Consider the following 14,413-nt stretch of genomic DNA (forward strand, 5'->3'; position numbering starts at 1 on the left):
GCGTTAACTTCTCTGTCTGGGGGTACAGGCGCTTGCAGAACAATAAACATGAATGACGTGTGAATAAATAGACATTTAGTCACCTCTAGGAAATCCAAACTTTCAAAATGTGTACGCTTCCTAGGACAAAAATACAAATCAAAAATGTTTAGGTGCAGTGTATGTTATTCTCTTCTCTGCTTCCAAGAAATTTGCCTGAAACCCAGGGAGATGAGGTGGCTTCCTATCCTGGAAGTGATGGATATGTAGCACCTTCCTTTCTGCTAAATTTTCTGACATGCTGCCCTGTACTGGTCGGTGTTTTCAGTGACCATTAATTGATGGAATAGGACACATTTATCAAGATGTGCCAATGGCATCAAGGCAACAGAATACTATTGACATTCAAAAGCAGAGTGCATGCTTTGAAAATAAGAAGTAGGAAGAGTTTAAAAATATTCTTGTGTATATTTTAAAAGGAAATAATAAATGTCATGTAGGAATAGGAGAGGTCACTTGTTATCAGCATCTGCTTAGTACAGGATTGGAAGCAAACATTTCTGTCACAGAAGAGATTTCTCTTGGATTTTATGGAGGAAAAGCTAACAGACAGGTTTTTTGGCATAATTTTTGCTCCTTCCTATTCTGCAGTTTTAGTCCAACTTGAACCACAGTCAGCTCAAAATGAATGCTTGGTAAGTTGTGTTTGAGTACTTAAATTTAGATTCCTAAATGTGTATCTGAAAGTGCCGTCCTCTGCTGCTCTGCTCTCACCTGCTGGCAGAGAACAGGAGCAAGCACTGAGCTGGGGCTGGAGAGAGTGTTCCTTGCAGAGGGGATTCTCCGTGATATTTTAGCATCTATTCATCTCCTTCACATTTTATTTCGCACCCCCAGCCACGTATGATTGCTACCTCAGTGTCACAACTACTGTGCTGCCATTGACAGTGCCTCAATGCTTATAACCAAGCAGAGGATGCTCTGCTGTCCTGGCTGTGGGTGTCGGGGTAGCCAGATTTGCTGTGTTTGTCCATCTAAGGCTTTTGAAAGGAGTTTCATTTTGAAAAGGCTTTGAAGTTGCAAATCTTCTTTTCCTGCTGTTGTATTGGGCTCATTCTCATTGCTCTCTGACCTTCTTCATTTTAATTTTTTTTTTTTTTTTTTAGCAGGAGGGTAGAGGTCTACTTGGACAGGAAAGTACATAAGAACATAATTGAAATATTGGCATTCAGGAATTGCAGCACACTGGTGCTAGATCATGGTTTTGAGCTTCTCTCAAGCAGCATCTTTGGCATGGTTGACATGTCCTGTGCTTGCAGATGACTGACTCCTATGCCTGGTGGTAGCAATAAACAAAAACAATTTTGGCTGAATTTTATTAGAGTAAAACAATTTGAAAGCAGCTTCTTGAATATGGCATAACTTCGTTATTGGTTGAATTCTCAGTGTTTACTCTTTGAATTTGACTATACTTGAGAGCTGGAATTTTCACTTTGACTTTTCTGCATTGAATGGAAAACTTGTCTTCTGCCACAAATATTTAGACAGCTAAACTGTGGGGACGATTTTCAGCTGTTTTATGTTGTTTGTCCACAGCTGTTGCTCTGTGTTTTTCTATCTTGAATTGACTGGACAGATTTGTAGGGGATGCTAGAAAGGGTTTTTTTTTTTTTTTTTTTTTTTTTTTTCCTGCTGTAGACAAACAATTAGTGGAAAGCTAAGGCTGGAAGGCTTTTACTTGAAATAGGAAATGCAGAATGTGGAGAAAAAAGACTGAGTTTCTCAAGATCTCAGATGAAACAGCTGCTGCCACCACCTGTTCTGTACCTGAAGGCCCAAGTTTCTTATAGTTCACTACTTTCTATTCAGAATTTGCTAGGAGTAATGATATCTGTGTATTTTGTCATCTGACACATGCATGCACGCACACAAAATATTCACTCCCTCTTCCATGGGCGGTTGCTGTCATCAGGCTGAGAAGAAGCTGGATAAGTTCTGCTTTTTTCTGTCTTTATGATGTTTGGCTTGTGAGTAAATTGAGGGAAAGGATCTTAGTGGTTTCAATAGCTCTCCAAGTACTCACCTCACATACTCACTGCTTGCTGAGCTTCAAATTAACCGATGGGCTACCTGCTGAACAGCAGTTTAACTACGGCTCCTCTTAACACAGCTTTGTAAATGGGTAAATATTTTCCTGAATGTGTTGCTAAGGCTATCAGTCCATAATTGACTTAAAGATTTAAAGCAAGTCTCTTGCTGACACTGTTTATTGTTTGGAATGCCAGATTAATTACAGCATGTATTGCAGGCTCTGTGTTATGAGCTGCATCTGCTTTTTGTTAACTTTCTCCATAAATGAGAAACTGTCAGTGCAAACTGTTTCTCATATTTTGAAGAAAAATCCTCAAACCCTGTAATTGTGTACTTTAAAAATTAAAGAGCAGTTGTGTTTAGATCACAAGTTCGTTTATTTCTTTTGTTTCTGGAGGAGCTGACCCAGGCATAAATGACTCCTCCCTGTTTTGCAATAAATAAATGAACAGAAGAGACTGTCCCAGGCCATGCAAAACATGGCCATGGGAGTTCATGTCAATTCTCTTCGATCAGAGCAGTTTGACACGCACAAATCCACAGCATCCCTTGAGCCAGCAGCTGGCAGCACACAGTTCATTTACTGGAGCTATTTATACAAGCCTCCAGTTTGCTGCCACTTCAGAAAGCAGACAGATCAATTAATGCTCCCTGCTTCGCGTGCAGTGTAGGTGACAACTGAGAAACCTTTCAAAGAAAATCACATTTGCTGGAGTCTTTTATCTTGTTTGTGGTGAAATTGTTGAGTCTTCCACGCTTGGTGCTTATCCTGTATCTAGTCCTGCTTCTACACAAAAATGCAAAATCACGAACTAGTATTGGCTCAGAGAAACATACAGTACTTTCTGGTCACGTTTATGATCTACGAAAACAATCTCTAAGCAGTGAGCAAGGCAGCAGGTGGGAATGTGTCCTTTTTTTTTTTTTTTTTAAAAAAAAAAAAAAAAAAAAGAAGAAGCCCAGGAACTTTAAGTAAATCTATAGAAAAGTTATTTGAACTGTGGTTATTTCTGTATGAAGAGCAGGAACAAAGTTCTAGGCTAACAAGGTTTTAAACTTTCCTGTTTTTCCTTAGGGCTTGTTGTGTGTTCTGGTGCAACTTGCTTATACTTGGGAGATAAAGCAGAGCCAAAATACAAGCACAGTTGTGTTATGAAGGGAATTATCAAGGGCCTTAATGTCCAGTAAGAGTGCTTGGCAATAACTGTAGTAAAACTAAAATTTCAAGCCCTGGAATGTGGTAATACAAACTCATGTTATTGTAATTAAATTACTCGGGGATACAGATTTGTCACAATCTTTCAGCAAAAATTGGCATTAGCTTATGTGTTGTTCTTGGATTTTATTTTTTTTAAAGCCTTTCCTGCCCTTAGCAGGTACCTGGCAATGTGCTCTATACGGTGTACTTGTGAACTAGAGACTGACTGGTCTTCTCTGTGAGCCCATCATATTATTTGAACTCAGATTTGGGGCACGCAGAGATAAGAGTGATTTTGCTGAATTTGACATTGCATGGGTGCTCAACAGGAGATGAATTTTCCAGAGATGAGCTTTGCAATTGGGCTAATGCTGGAGACAGATGAACAGAAGAGATGCAGAGCAAGTTCACTGGAACAGCTCAGGTCTGGTTGGCTGATTTAAAAGCTAAGACTTGACATTTGCTTCAGGTAATTTTGTTAAGCAAAGCCTGGAAAAATTATCCTCAGAGAAACAGCATGAGCAGTGTGTTGTTTACTTGCTATGAACTCCTTGTTAAACAGAAAAAATTTTAGGGAGGTCATTGGTCTTCAGGATATGAAGGTTCACTTCCCATATCAGTGGCACCCTGCCTGTTATTCGGCAGAGAATTTAGTATTTCTAAATCAGAATTACCTTCTAATGCAAGATTTTCAACTGTTACAGTGCAACATAAATATTACTGTGCTAAAAACAAAGAAATGGCAGATAATTATTAGGTTAGAATGTGTAATTTGGTACTTACATTAGAAATTCTCTGTATAAAAGCATCCTGAAGCTTTCACAGATCAAATAATTGCCTCTAAATTACTTTTCTTTCCTGATGAGGCCCATCACAGGTGGCTTTAGGGGAAGCAGTGTTTCTACCTTCCGTCTAAGTTAATTATTTTCTTTGTGGAGATTAGAGCTTGTATAGCAGTAAGTCATGGAAAAAGGTCTCCAGCTATTATATTACCATGTTGGCTTTCAGATAAAAACACCCAGTGATTTTAAAATACATTTTCAAAAGTCATAACTATTTTTGAGTCAAATTTTATACACTTCAACATTACCATAATTTTAAAATATATATTGATATTACATCTCAAATTTCAAACCCAATATTTAAAAATGTAATATGTAGCAATAATGTGACTTTGTGCATTAGAAATAAAATGATTGCCACCATACGATTTTGTAAAAGGATTAAGCAGATTTTTCTTCCTTAGCATCTAGATAGATTGTAAGCAATGTAATTTGTATCTGGTAGACAAGTAGGTGAAATTTGGGCACTGAAGATGTTCTGTTTGAACTTGAGTTTGTTTTTATGAGTCTACTAAAACATCAAATCAGTATTAGGCAGTGTGCTGTTAGACAGGAGCTTTGGGTTGTCAGGGATGTAAGAACCCCCTGCACTGTGCTGCTGTTATTCTGCGCTGTGCATGCTCTGTGCACCAATGCAGTGTAGGCAGGTGATATTGGCACAACACACACTAGGATTTATGAGCAATAAATCATTGACATCTTTTAAAAACAGTCACTTTTCTCCCCCATAGTAAAAGTTATTTACAAACTGTCTCCAGCATTAGCTCATCAGGACACGTCTCTTTTCTTGCTCTCACAGAGGCTGTTTGCTGACCCCACTGGAGTGCCCTGCTCCTCTGTGGGATGCTGCATCTTGTCACTGTGCTCATTGCACTCCAGATTGCTCCTGGGCAGCTGGTGGAGTGCTCCCTGGTGTGTGTTTATCTGTGTTTGGGTTGGGGTGGGAGGCTGGGGTACTCTTTGGAAGGCCAACACGCTCGTAATGCATGACCTGACTGTGCCTTGCTGCAACTAGAAATATGAATCATTTCCATGTACTTCTTGGAGCTGCTGCTACTTAGCTCTCAAGAAGGTGGTTCAAATGGTGTTTGTTTTTTGTGTTGGACTTGGCATTGCTCTCAGTAAGGAGAGGGCAGGAAGATCCTCACTACGTTCTTCAGAAATGCAGATAAAAGAAGAACCTTTAAATAATTTAATCCAGGAAAGGGAGATACGTGCTTTTTGCACTGTGGAAATATTGTACTAACAGAAGTGATGGAATATTTGTAATAGTAACCAAAAATGGTACCTTTAATTATTTTTGGCTTTAGCCACCAAGTGTCCAGCGCATTGTCAAGAACCAGCTTGTTCCGACTTTGATTCACCTTGATTTTATATGGATTCTCAGAAGGAGAGTTGTGTTTGTCCTGTACACGCAGGTGTAACCAGTGCAGTATTCTTTGCTGGAAAGCTGGCTGCATCCTCCTGTTCCAACCACAAAATTAATGCTAATGCTGTATCCCGATGGCTGTGTGAGACACAGGGCGCACAGTGGAATGCAGTCAGCTAGAGCCATAAGGCATTAAAAGGAGCAGCAGTAACCTGCAGGCATAAAGATGCAAAGTAAATGTAGTTGGATTTGGATGTGGGAGAGTTTGCAAAGCAGGTTGAGCCTAAGGCTAGCATTTAGGCTGACAAGTCAGGTGTTACAATGTTTTTCCCCTTTTATTTAGCAAAGCATGGCCACCATTACTGTTTTGTTTGTGTTTTTTTTTTTTTTTGTGAGTATGGGTGTACAAAATCTGAAATGATTTCCAGGCTTATACATCAGAATTGTTACCTTGAATTTGACCATATGTGCAGTGAAAATATAATGGTGGTGTCTTTCATAGTATTAAGTTTAAGAGAGAGCTTAAATTCCTAATTTTTTTCCTCTCTTTATTTCTTATTTTCTTTCCCAAGCATTGTGGTTCTGCATTTGTGCTTTGAGATACAATGGCAACAGACATTTAAGTAATGAGCCATGAATTCATTGGCTCCATACTGGAAAAATAAGGCATAACAGACTTGGGTCCTGCTGAGGGACTGCCTTGCTTGGGCTGGCCTTTCAGGGGAAAGGCTGAAAATCAACTAACTGTCCAAGAAGTGTCAGCATTGATGGCCTGGGCTGAATGCAGTTACAAAATGTCCCTAAAAATTATGTTTAGAAAAAGTAAAATAAGGAAATTAATGTTAAGAAAAGTGCTCGGAGATGAAAATTGTGTGTCTGAAATGGAACTCTCCAGGTGACTACAATTAATTCATTCTCATTTCTTCTTTTCAGGTCTTCTTCTCCACCTTGGCCTTCCCCTTCTCCCTTCAAATCCAGTCACCTTTCTGTTTAATTTGTCATCTGTTCTGTTACCTCTCCCTTGTCTTGCCTCTTTGCTTGTGCTTTAAGAGAAGCCTTTTCAACTTCATTTCCTCTGTCACTGGATCCGAATCCAGTCATCAATAGGTTTTCTCCAAATATAATAAATTGTACAGGTAATCTTTTTTAAGCTTATCTGATTTATCTGGCTGATTGTCACTTAATTCTAGGCTTTCTGAACTTTAATTTCTGGTTTTCCGTGGTGACATTTCAAGGCTGCTAGGAGATCTGAATGTAGGATTCAGCTATGATTTGATGCAGAAGTGCACCTGATTTTGTTTTTTCTTTTTATTTGTAATGTTACATCAAACAGCTTTTATTCGAAGTAGCCTGCTAGAGTTTTTAAAATTCTCTTTTAAACTCCCGTATATAATGCACATTATGGAATCTGATAAACAAGATGCTCTCACCTCTAGCAGAAGTTGCACGGTGTTTCTTCAATTCATTGTTTGGAGGGGAGTGAGGGGGTGTTGTGTCAGGGTTGCTTTACCCAGCCCCTGCTTCAATAATCAGCAGTCAGGTGGACCCACCCGTGTACATGTGTATCCATGTATTTGTATAAATGCTGGGAAGTAAGGAGGGGGGATAGCAGACTTCACCATCATACTGTTGTCATAGTGCAGGACTGACAGGTAATGCTCTGAGATCTAATGTTCTTCAGGTGACTGAACAACCACAGCTGAAATGCAAGAGCTGTGGCAGTGCCACAAATACTCAGTTTTTGTTCCCTCTCCTTGTCACACTCCAGGTAGAACAGAAATTCTAAAGAAGGCTTGGAGTTAAATGCCAGGAAGAGGGAAAGTTAAGAGTCAAAAAGATCTGAGAAGAAAAAGCTTTTCAAACACATGCATGGATATAGGCATTGGTTCTAGCTCTTCACAAGGACATTTCATAATCAGCTGTTCCTCCACAACAAATAGATCCCCCAGAATGCCCAGAGCCTCAGGATATGTCTGCTCTGAAGACACTGTTAATTGCTTGCAGCCCATGTTGAGTTTTGTGGTGCTCTGGCTGGGCTTTTGATGATGCCCAAGTTAGCCGGCTGAAATCTTCTTCAGATATGATAATGCTGCAGGCTGACTTCAACTACAGGGGGGAAGAACAAACTAAACCAGAAGCCCAGCCTCGTGGCAGTAAGCGATACATCTGAGGGTACAGGAAAGTCTGCACCAGGCAATGACCCCCACATTCTCCCTCAGTGTATCGGTAGCTTGATTTCCTCTGTGGTTTAGATACCGGGAGGTAAGTGAATACATTGGGAGTGTGAGAAGTCCTCTAAACTGATCAGCCAACAGCGAGAAGTGCCCAAATGACAAATTGCCTTTCTCACTCCATTGAATTCATTTGCATATGCCCTTAATCACGAGCATTTGCTGCATGCTTTTTTCCTTAATGCTGCTCTCCATGGGAATAGATTGAGCCTGTTTCAAGTCTATTTTAGCTATTGACATCAATCCATCTTGTTCAGCCAGTGAATATCCACTGTAACAACTTTATACGCAGTATTTCCAAATTTATTTAAAAGCATTGAATAAATATTTTTCAATTTAAGTATCCTTTTTTTCTGTATTAATAGTAAGTTCTACTTGACCTTTTTTTGATTAATTCTGTGGTTTATAGACCTGTTTCATCTTGTTGCTGTAGTGTAAATGTGCTCTTTCTTTTTGAGAACACACCAACTTGCATATGTGCGTTTGACTTTCTCTTTTTTTCCCTTCATATAGTTTGAATTTTTGCTAGTACGTTCTGGGCTGCTACTTCCATAACTTCTTAAAAATGCCAGGTCTCTTAAGTCTGTATTTTTTTTCTTCAAATGGCTCAGATTCAGTGATACGTATGGGCTATTCAGATCCTAATCAGCTGCTTACTGTGAATGACTGTCATCTGCCCTCCTGTTGCCCAGTTGCCCAGCTAATTTTAGAATAGTGGATTTTCTGTAACTTAAGTCTGTTCAGCCTGTAAACAAGCTAGATGCATAGTTGTGGTCTGAAGAGCTTGCCCGTTAAATGTAATGTCTGATTTACAGTAGAGGCCTGCAAGTTAGATGTCTAATTATTTGAAATACTTTTTGCCTGGCAGAAGTTAGTGTAGATGTGCTTGCACTGGCACAGACGTGTTTTGGCTTGGAGGAATTTTACTTTGTTTACAGAAATGCTGCACACAATAGTAGCAAAAAAGCTGGAGGCTTGCTGGTGTAGCTGTGGACAGAGGAGCTGGAAACTCTGCCAAAGTGTGGAATGAGGAATTTGAGGAGAGGAGCAATAAAAGGCCACTTCAAGGCAGGAGTCTGGCAAAATGAAGACTGCTGAGAAAAACTTCCAGCATTTTCTGTTGTGCAACTTTAGCTTTCTATTTTATATAAACATTCCCCCAATCTTGAAGGAAAATAATCTGTTAAAGTAAAATGTCTTTTCCATTCTTACGGAAGATACTTTATGTCAAAATATATTACAAGGTAAATTACCATAGAGCAATTTTTTTTCACATTTTACGAGACATTAAATGTTTTTTTATAAGTCAAAATCTTTTCCAGTTGTGATAGTACACGTGTAGTGAAGTATTAGAGCTTTGCATGTTTTCAGCATGCAGATTGCTTCCGAGGCCTTTGTGCTATGTGGCAGATAGGTTGTAAAGATTCAGCACCTCCTTCCTTTTTTCATATTTTCATGGTAAGCATCTGTTCTCTGCTGTAATTATACATATATTTAAGCATACTTCCAGTCAGGAGAGTTGATAAATACGGGGTTAAGATTTGATATGTTCAAAAGTGTTTTGGCAGGGGGAGGTAGGTGTACAAACCAATGTTATCCTGAAGCCTCAGGATGGAATAGGCCATGGCACCTTAGTGATTGGATCCAGTTGTCATCTGGGCAAAAAATGACCTTGTGATGTCCCAGTCTCACCAGAGCCAGCTCTGTGAGAAGTAGTCAGCCTGCTCCTTATGAAGTGGTGGTCTCTGGCAGGCTAAGACCCCGTGCACCTGCTATAGTGAATCGGTTAAGTCTAGACACTGGCAGGAGGGTGATTTTTATGCTCATCTGTCCTGACAGTATTATAGATTCGTTACACCTGCTCTACTTTTTTTTTTGCCTGACAATCATCTTCACACTTCAAACAGTACTAATTATCTTATTTTGGGCTTTGTCTGATGAGAATGCACTGTGATGTTTGTACCGTGCAGGTATTTCAAATATTAAGTGTATAGCTTTATCCAACAAATGTTTTTTTGTCTCAATAGAGGTAAGATAGTAATTTTTTAATAAACTTCAAAATGTAACTGTAAATGCATGAAATAAATACTTGCATGTTAGAAAATAGGTGGCATGGAAAAGTTTTGTGTTCAACCTCAGCTTATGTAAATAAAATAGCAGAGGGGTGTTGCTTGCCATATGCAGTTACTGACCAACACTGAGTTTATGGAGCTAAAAAGCAGAAACTGTTTGGAACAAAGATTTTTAAGGTATTTGGCTCCGTATTGATGGCAGCAGCTTCAGGAGATATTTAAGAAGCCGAAGTCAATGTTTTAATTACTCCCCTGTATTGATGCATAAAAAAAACATGGCATGCTATTTTATTCTACTCAGTGAAAACAATTCATAGATACTATGCAGTTTCAGGCTTTCGCATCAAATAGTCTGGATTAACAAAAAAAGTTGAAATAGCAGGTAAATGCTGATTTCAGTAGTGACGGATTTTCTCTGCTGGCAGACACTTCAGGTCAAATGCAGCCTGGTCTGTACTGTGTACCTGGGCTTGCAGGAAGCCTGGGAGAAACTTGTCTTTTGATTTCCCTCTAGTAAACCTGCCATAGTGTTTAAAAACAGAAATAGGAAGTCTCTTAGTTTGAAAGTGTACTATTCAGCCAAGAAAACACAAAACAAACAAACAAAAAAAAGCTTTTCTAGCTTGTTTGTAATGATTTGACAAGCAAGTATTTAGGCTTTGCCTCAAAAAAAAAAAAAAAAAACGATTGTAACGATAGAGTGACTTGATTGCATATAGGTACCTTCCCTGGAAGAAAATACTGTTCTTGAATCTCAGTGGGAAAAAAAAGGTAGAAGAAGAAACACTGAATATAAGTGAAAAACATGACAGAAACCAGGTACACGTTTGGGAGGCTGAAACTGATGAATCATTAGAGCAGACAGTTCTCCACTTCTCCGTGTTTTGTAGAGGAACTGCGAAGTAAACAATTTAAGTGATTCCCTGGAGAGGTATATTTAAGAAATTTAAATGTCTGTAATATACAGAAAATGATGCTAATCTAATCTAATTGCCCCTCTGAACTCTTAAGCAATTCCTGAATTAGTGATCTGTTCCTGTGCGCCAGTTCAGTGTCACATGGGTGGGTATCTGTCGGTTTGCCTGGAGGCCAGGCATCGTTTCGGGGCACTCGCAACTCCTCCAAAGCCAATTCAAAAATCTGTTTGTTGAAAGTTAGGGGTTTTTTGCTTTTTTTTTTTTTTTTAATGCAAGATTTCAATTGAGATGTCATATCAAAACTGTATTTCCTTGAAGGAAAGACTGAGCAAGCCTCAGAGGAGGAATTTGGGTAACTTAAAAACAAGTTGCTTCATATCCATTACCAACCACTGTGTCATTGAGAAGTCGTCAAGTAAGGAGAGGGCATTTAAGACCAATTTTGAAAGACTTCTTAGCATGTTTTGGAATTGTCGCTGGCATCAGTGGGTTTTTTGTTTTTTAAGTGAGGAATTGAGCTGTTTTTCCCCACTATAAAGAACAAAGAAAGCTTAAGTGCACCAGTACAGGATTTTTGTTGTTGTTGTTGTTTTCTGAAGCTGACAGTATTAACAAAAAAGGGGAGTCTGGTAGGATTAAAAAATAATAATAATAAAAAAAAAAAAAAGCATCCTGAAATGTATTTTCACCTATGGATGAATAAATAGCATTACAGACTAGTAATACTTTTCTTTGGTACTAAAAGCTATGGGATGCTAGATGTGATTCCAGATACTTCTCATACTTGAGACCCAAATGTCTATTAAAATACAGGGCTTACAAATATTTGCAAATCAGCCCAAAGTGTTCTTCCTTCGGTTTTGTGTTTTTCCTGGTTGCCTCTAACGAGCATTTGGAGCATACATCGTGTGCTAGAATCTGCTTCTGGGAATTTCTGCCTGCAACATCCACTTCAAATATCATTCACAGCTTAAACACATTAGAACCACATGGCTTACTGTCAACTTAAAACAGAAAAGAAAAATTGCCCTCAAGACTACTTTTTTTATACTTTGTTGTGAAAAGGCTGAAGCAGCAGATTTTCAGAGCTTCTGTTAGATTCTGTGCGCATACCATGTTTTAGCGACTGCAGTTTTTCTATTTTTAATAAAAAATGAAAGATATCTGCTTCTCAGAACTGAAAATACTGCGCTTTCCTGACTTTCATGAGAATTGGCAGTGAATCTGCTGTTCTTTCAGTATTTCTGTATCTCCAGCTGAATGTGTTCAAAACTTGCCAGTGGTAAAAGCCTAGTTTTTTTATTGTTGGAACAGAAGAGTATTCAGGCATAGTTTAAACATACCCAGTTTTCAACTGAATACAACAGGTTTACAATTTGAAGTTGTATTATTTGGCATTTCTTTAGTAGTGAAATTATTTCAGTTGCTGAGATGATGGGAAAGGCAGATATGTTGTTACACTGTTTTCTCCTGCCATTGAAAATACATACAAGTTACATACATTTACTTTTATGTGAGGTGTTTAGCATAATGAATTAGATTAATTTATCATTCATTAGCTAGAAGAGGGTTTCTTTGTTGCTTATTTTTTTCAGGAAAGCAGTTGACCTCATCACAGGAGAAAAAGGAAATTTATTCCAGAATTAGGGCAAGAGAAACAGACCAGATCCCACCTGCAGAACTGTATCTGAGACGGAGAGATTTGGGTGGAGGCTGGTGTCTGATGTTGATAAATTTTACATTGTGGTACTTTATGCTTCTGGACAGCAGATGGTGCTGCTACACCAGCTATAATGTGTGATTTTCACACTTGGAGTGATTGATACTCCACTTAAGTGAAAGTCTACGTGTTAGCTCAGCACAACACGTTCTCATTTTTAAAGACAATGGTCTGAAAGATATAATGCAGACTGATTTGTGTTGTGGAACCGCAGTTTTATGTCTCACAAGGCTCAAACTTTTATCAGCTGGTGTTACTCTTGGATATTTAGCTTAATAGAAAATCCTAATGCATATACAGGACACTTCAGAGGTTTGATTTATTATTTAATAGTACCGTTTAAATTTGATTTGATAGATTCAATTAGAAAGCTGCTGGCAGAGCACCTTTTTTATTGCCAGTTCAGACTGAAGAGGATATTTGCAGGAATGAATTAAATAATGTAGTAATGCTTAAGGGTTTGGGAGGGTTTTGTTTTTTTCCCCTTTTTTTCCCCTCTTAGATGTTGTCTCCATTAGAAGCTTAAGTGAGGCTGTCAAAATGCTCTTTGCTTGCCCTCTCTGTTACTACTTTTTGAGAAGACGTGGTGGCTTCGCTACGTAACTGCATTGCGGATTAATATTTTTAATACTGAGACTTGGACTTGACATTTGAGTTTTATTTGTTTAAAGTTGGTTAGCGTATTTAATAAACTCATTTAGTAATCTTAGTGGGGGGTGAATGTATTGAAAAATGTTTGATTGTTTGTTTTTAGCTGAATCCCAAAGGTTGGTGGTACTGTTTATCAATGAACTATAGTTAATGGGTACAAATGGTTCTGGAAGATTTGAAAATGCTTTGTTTTCAGATTGCGCTTATGAAACAGTGAGGGAAGTTTTGACATATTTTCTTGTTTGTTTGTTTGTTTTGTCTTACAAGTATCTATTTCTTTTATAGATCCCCATATTAAAGTTTCTGGAAAAAAGGAAAATGTTAAAGAAGCTAAAGAGAAAATCATGTCTGTCCTGGACACAAAAGTAAGGAAAAAGTTTACTTAGACATCTTAACCCCTAAATCTGTGGTGAAATTGATGTAGAAGAGGATGTAGAAGGCAGATGACTTTGCACGTTGCCCAAAGAAAAGCCAAATGTTTAGGACCTGGTCAAGAGGCAAAAGGCATACCTCTGTGTCTGGGGAAGATGTGAAGATGGTGCTGTGTCTTGGGAGAACTTGCATGGTCCCTGCACTACTGCAGTGGGAGTGAGCAAGCAGTGGTAGGTAGTGACACACACCCAGGAGTACCCGGGCTGGATTGGATTACCCAGGGGAGGAAAATGAAAAATAGAGAATACAGAGAACTCTGAGAACTACTCATTCTGGAGACTTCTGGAAACTGGCAGGTACTCAGGTTAGAAGTGACGTGAGTTCACATGGTCTGTATTCCATTGTAGGAAGCAGAAGCAAGCTAAACATCCCTTCTAATCCCCAAACTTCTCGATAACGTTCCTGAAGACAAATGTTCTTTCTCAAAAGGAGGATTTTTCTGATGTCTTTCATTGGCAATATTGGCTACTTCTGATATAAATGATGAGACACTTTTAAAAAGAAAATAATTTTATTAATGGACTTCAAAATGCTAGTTATGCTTGAAATTTAATTTTAGGAACACTTTTACAACTTGGTGTTAAATATTACAGTAAGCATCTAATTTAATAAAAATCCAGACCAGAATTTGAGATTTCTAGTATTTGGCCAAGAGTCTTATATCAAATTTTTATTTCATCTAATGGCAAGTTTTTCAGGAACAGTGTATGCAGCTTCTGCATAGTTGTATGCCAGCTCTTTGGTACTCAAAACAGATTGCCAAAAGGAGCTCACCAGTGAAAGGTGTGGTTTTTTTTGAGTAACTATTAGGTCTATTGTTAACAGGTAGCATCTACAGCTATTCTTAATAACACTATCTGTATATTTCAAAAATTGATGCACCAGAAAAATTTGGTGTGTTGGCTTAAGGG

The 14,413-nt window shown here is 38.5% G+C and overlaps 1 protein-coding gene across 2 annotated transcripts in view; it reads left to right on the forward strand.

Annotated features, from left to right (window-relative positions):
* The window catches only part of BICC1 (BicC family RNA binding protein 1), a 97,629-nt gene that overhangs the window by 56,978 nt on the left and 26,238 nt on the right, over positions 1–14,413 (forward strand). For both annotated transcript variants that reach the window (XM_084525651.1, XM_084525650.1), the window contains exon 4: positions 13,356–13,435. In XM_084525651.1, coding sequence (XP_084381777.1) covers positions 13,356–13,435 — 80 coding nt within the window. The remainder of the gene's footprint in view (positions 1–13,355; positions 13,436–14,413) is intronic.

Source organism: Aythya ferina, assembly GCF_964211825.1.
Source record: "Aythya ferina genome assembly, chromosome: 7".
Lineage (NCBI taxonomy): Eukaryota > Metazoa > Chordata > Aves > Anseriformes > Anatidae > Aythya > Aythya ferina.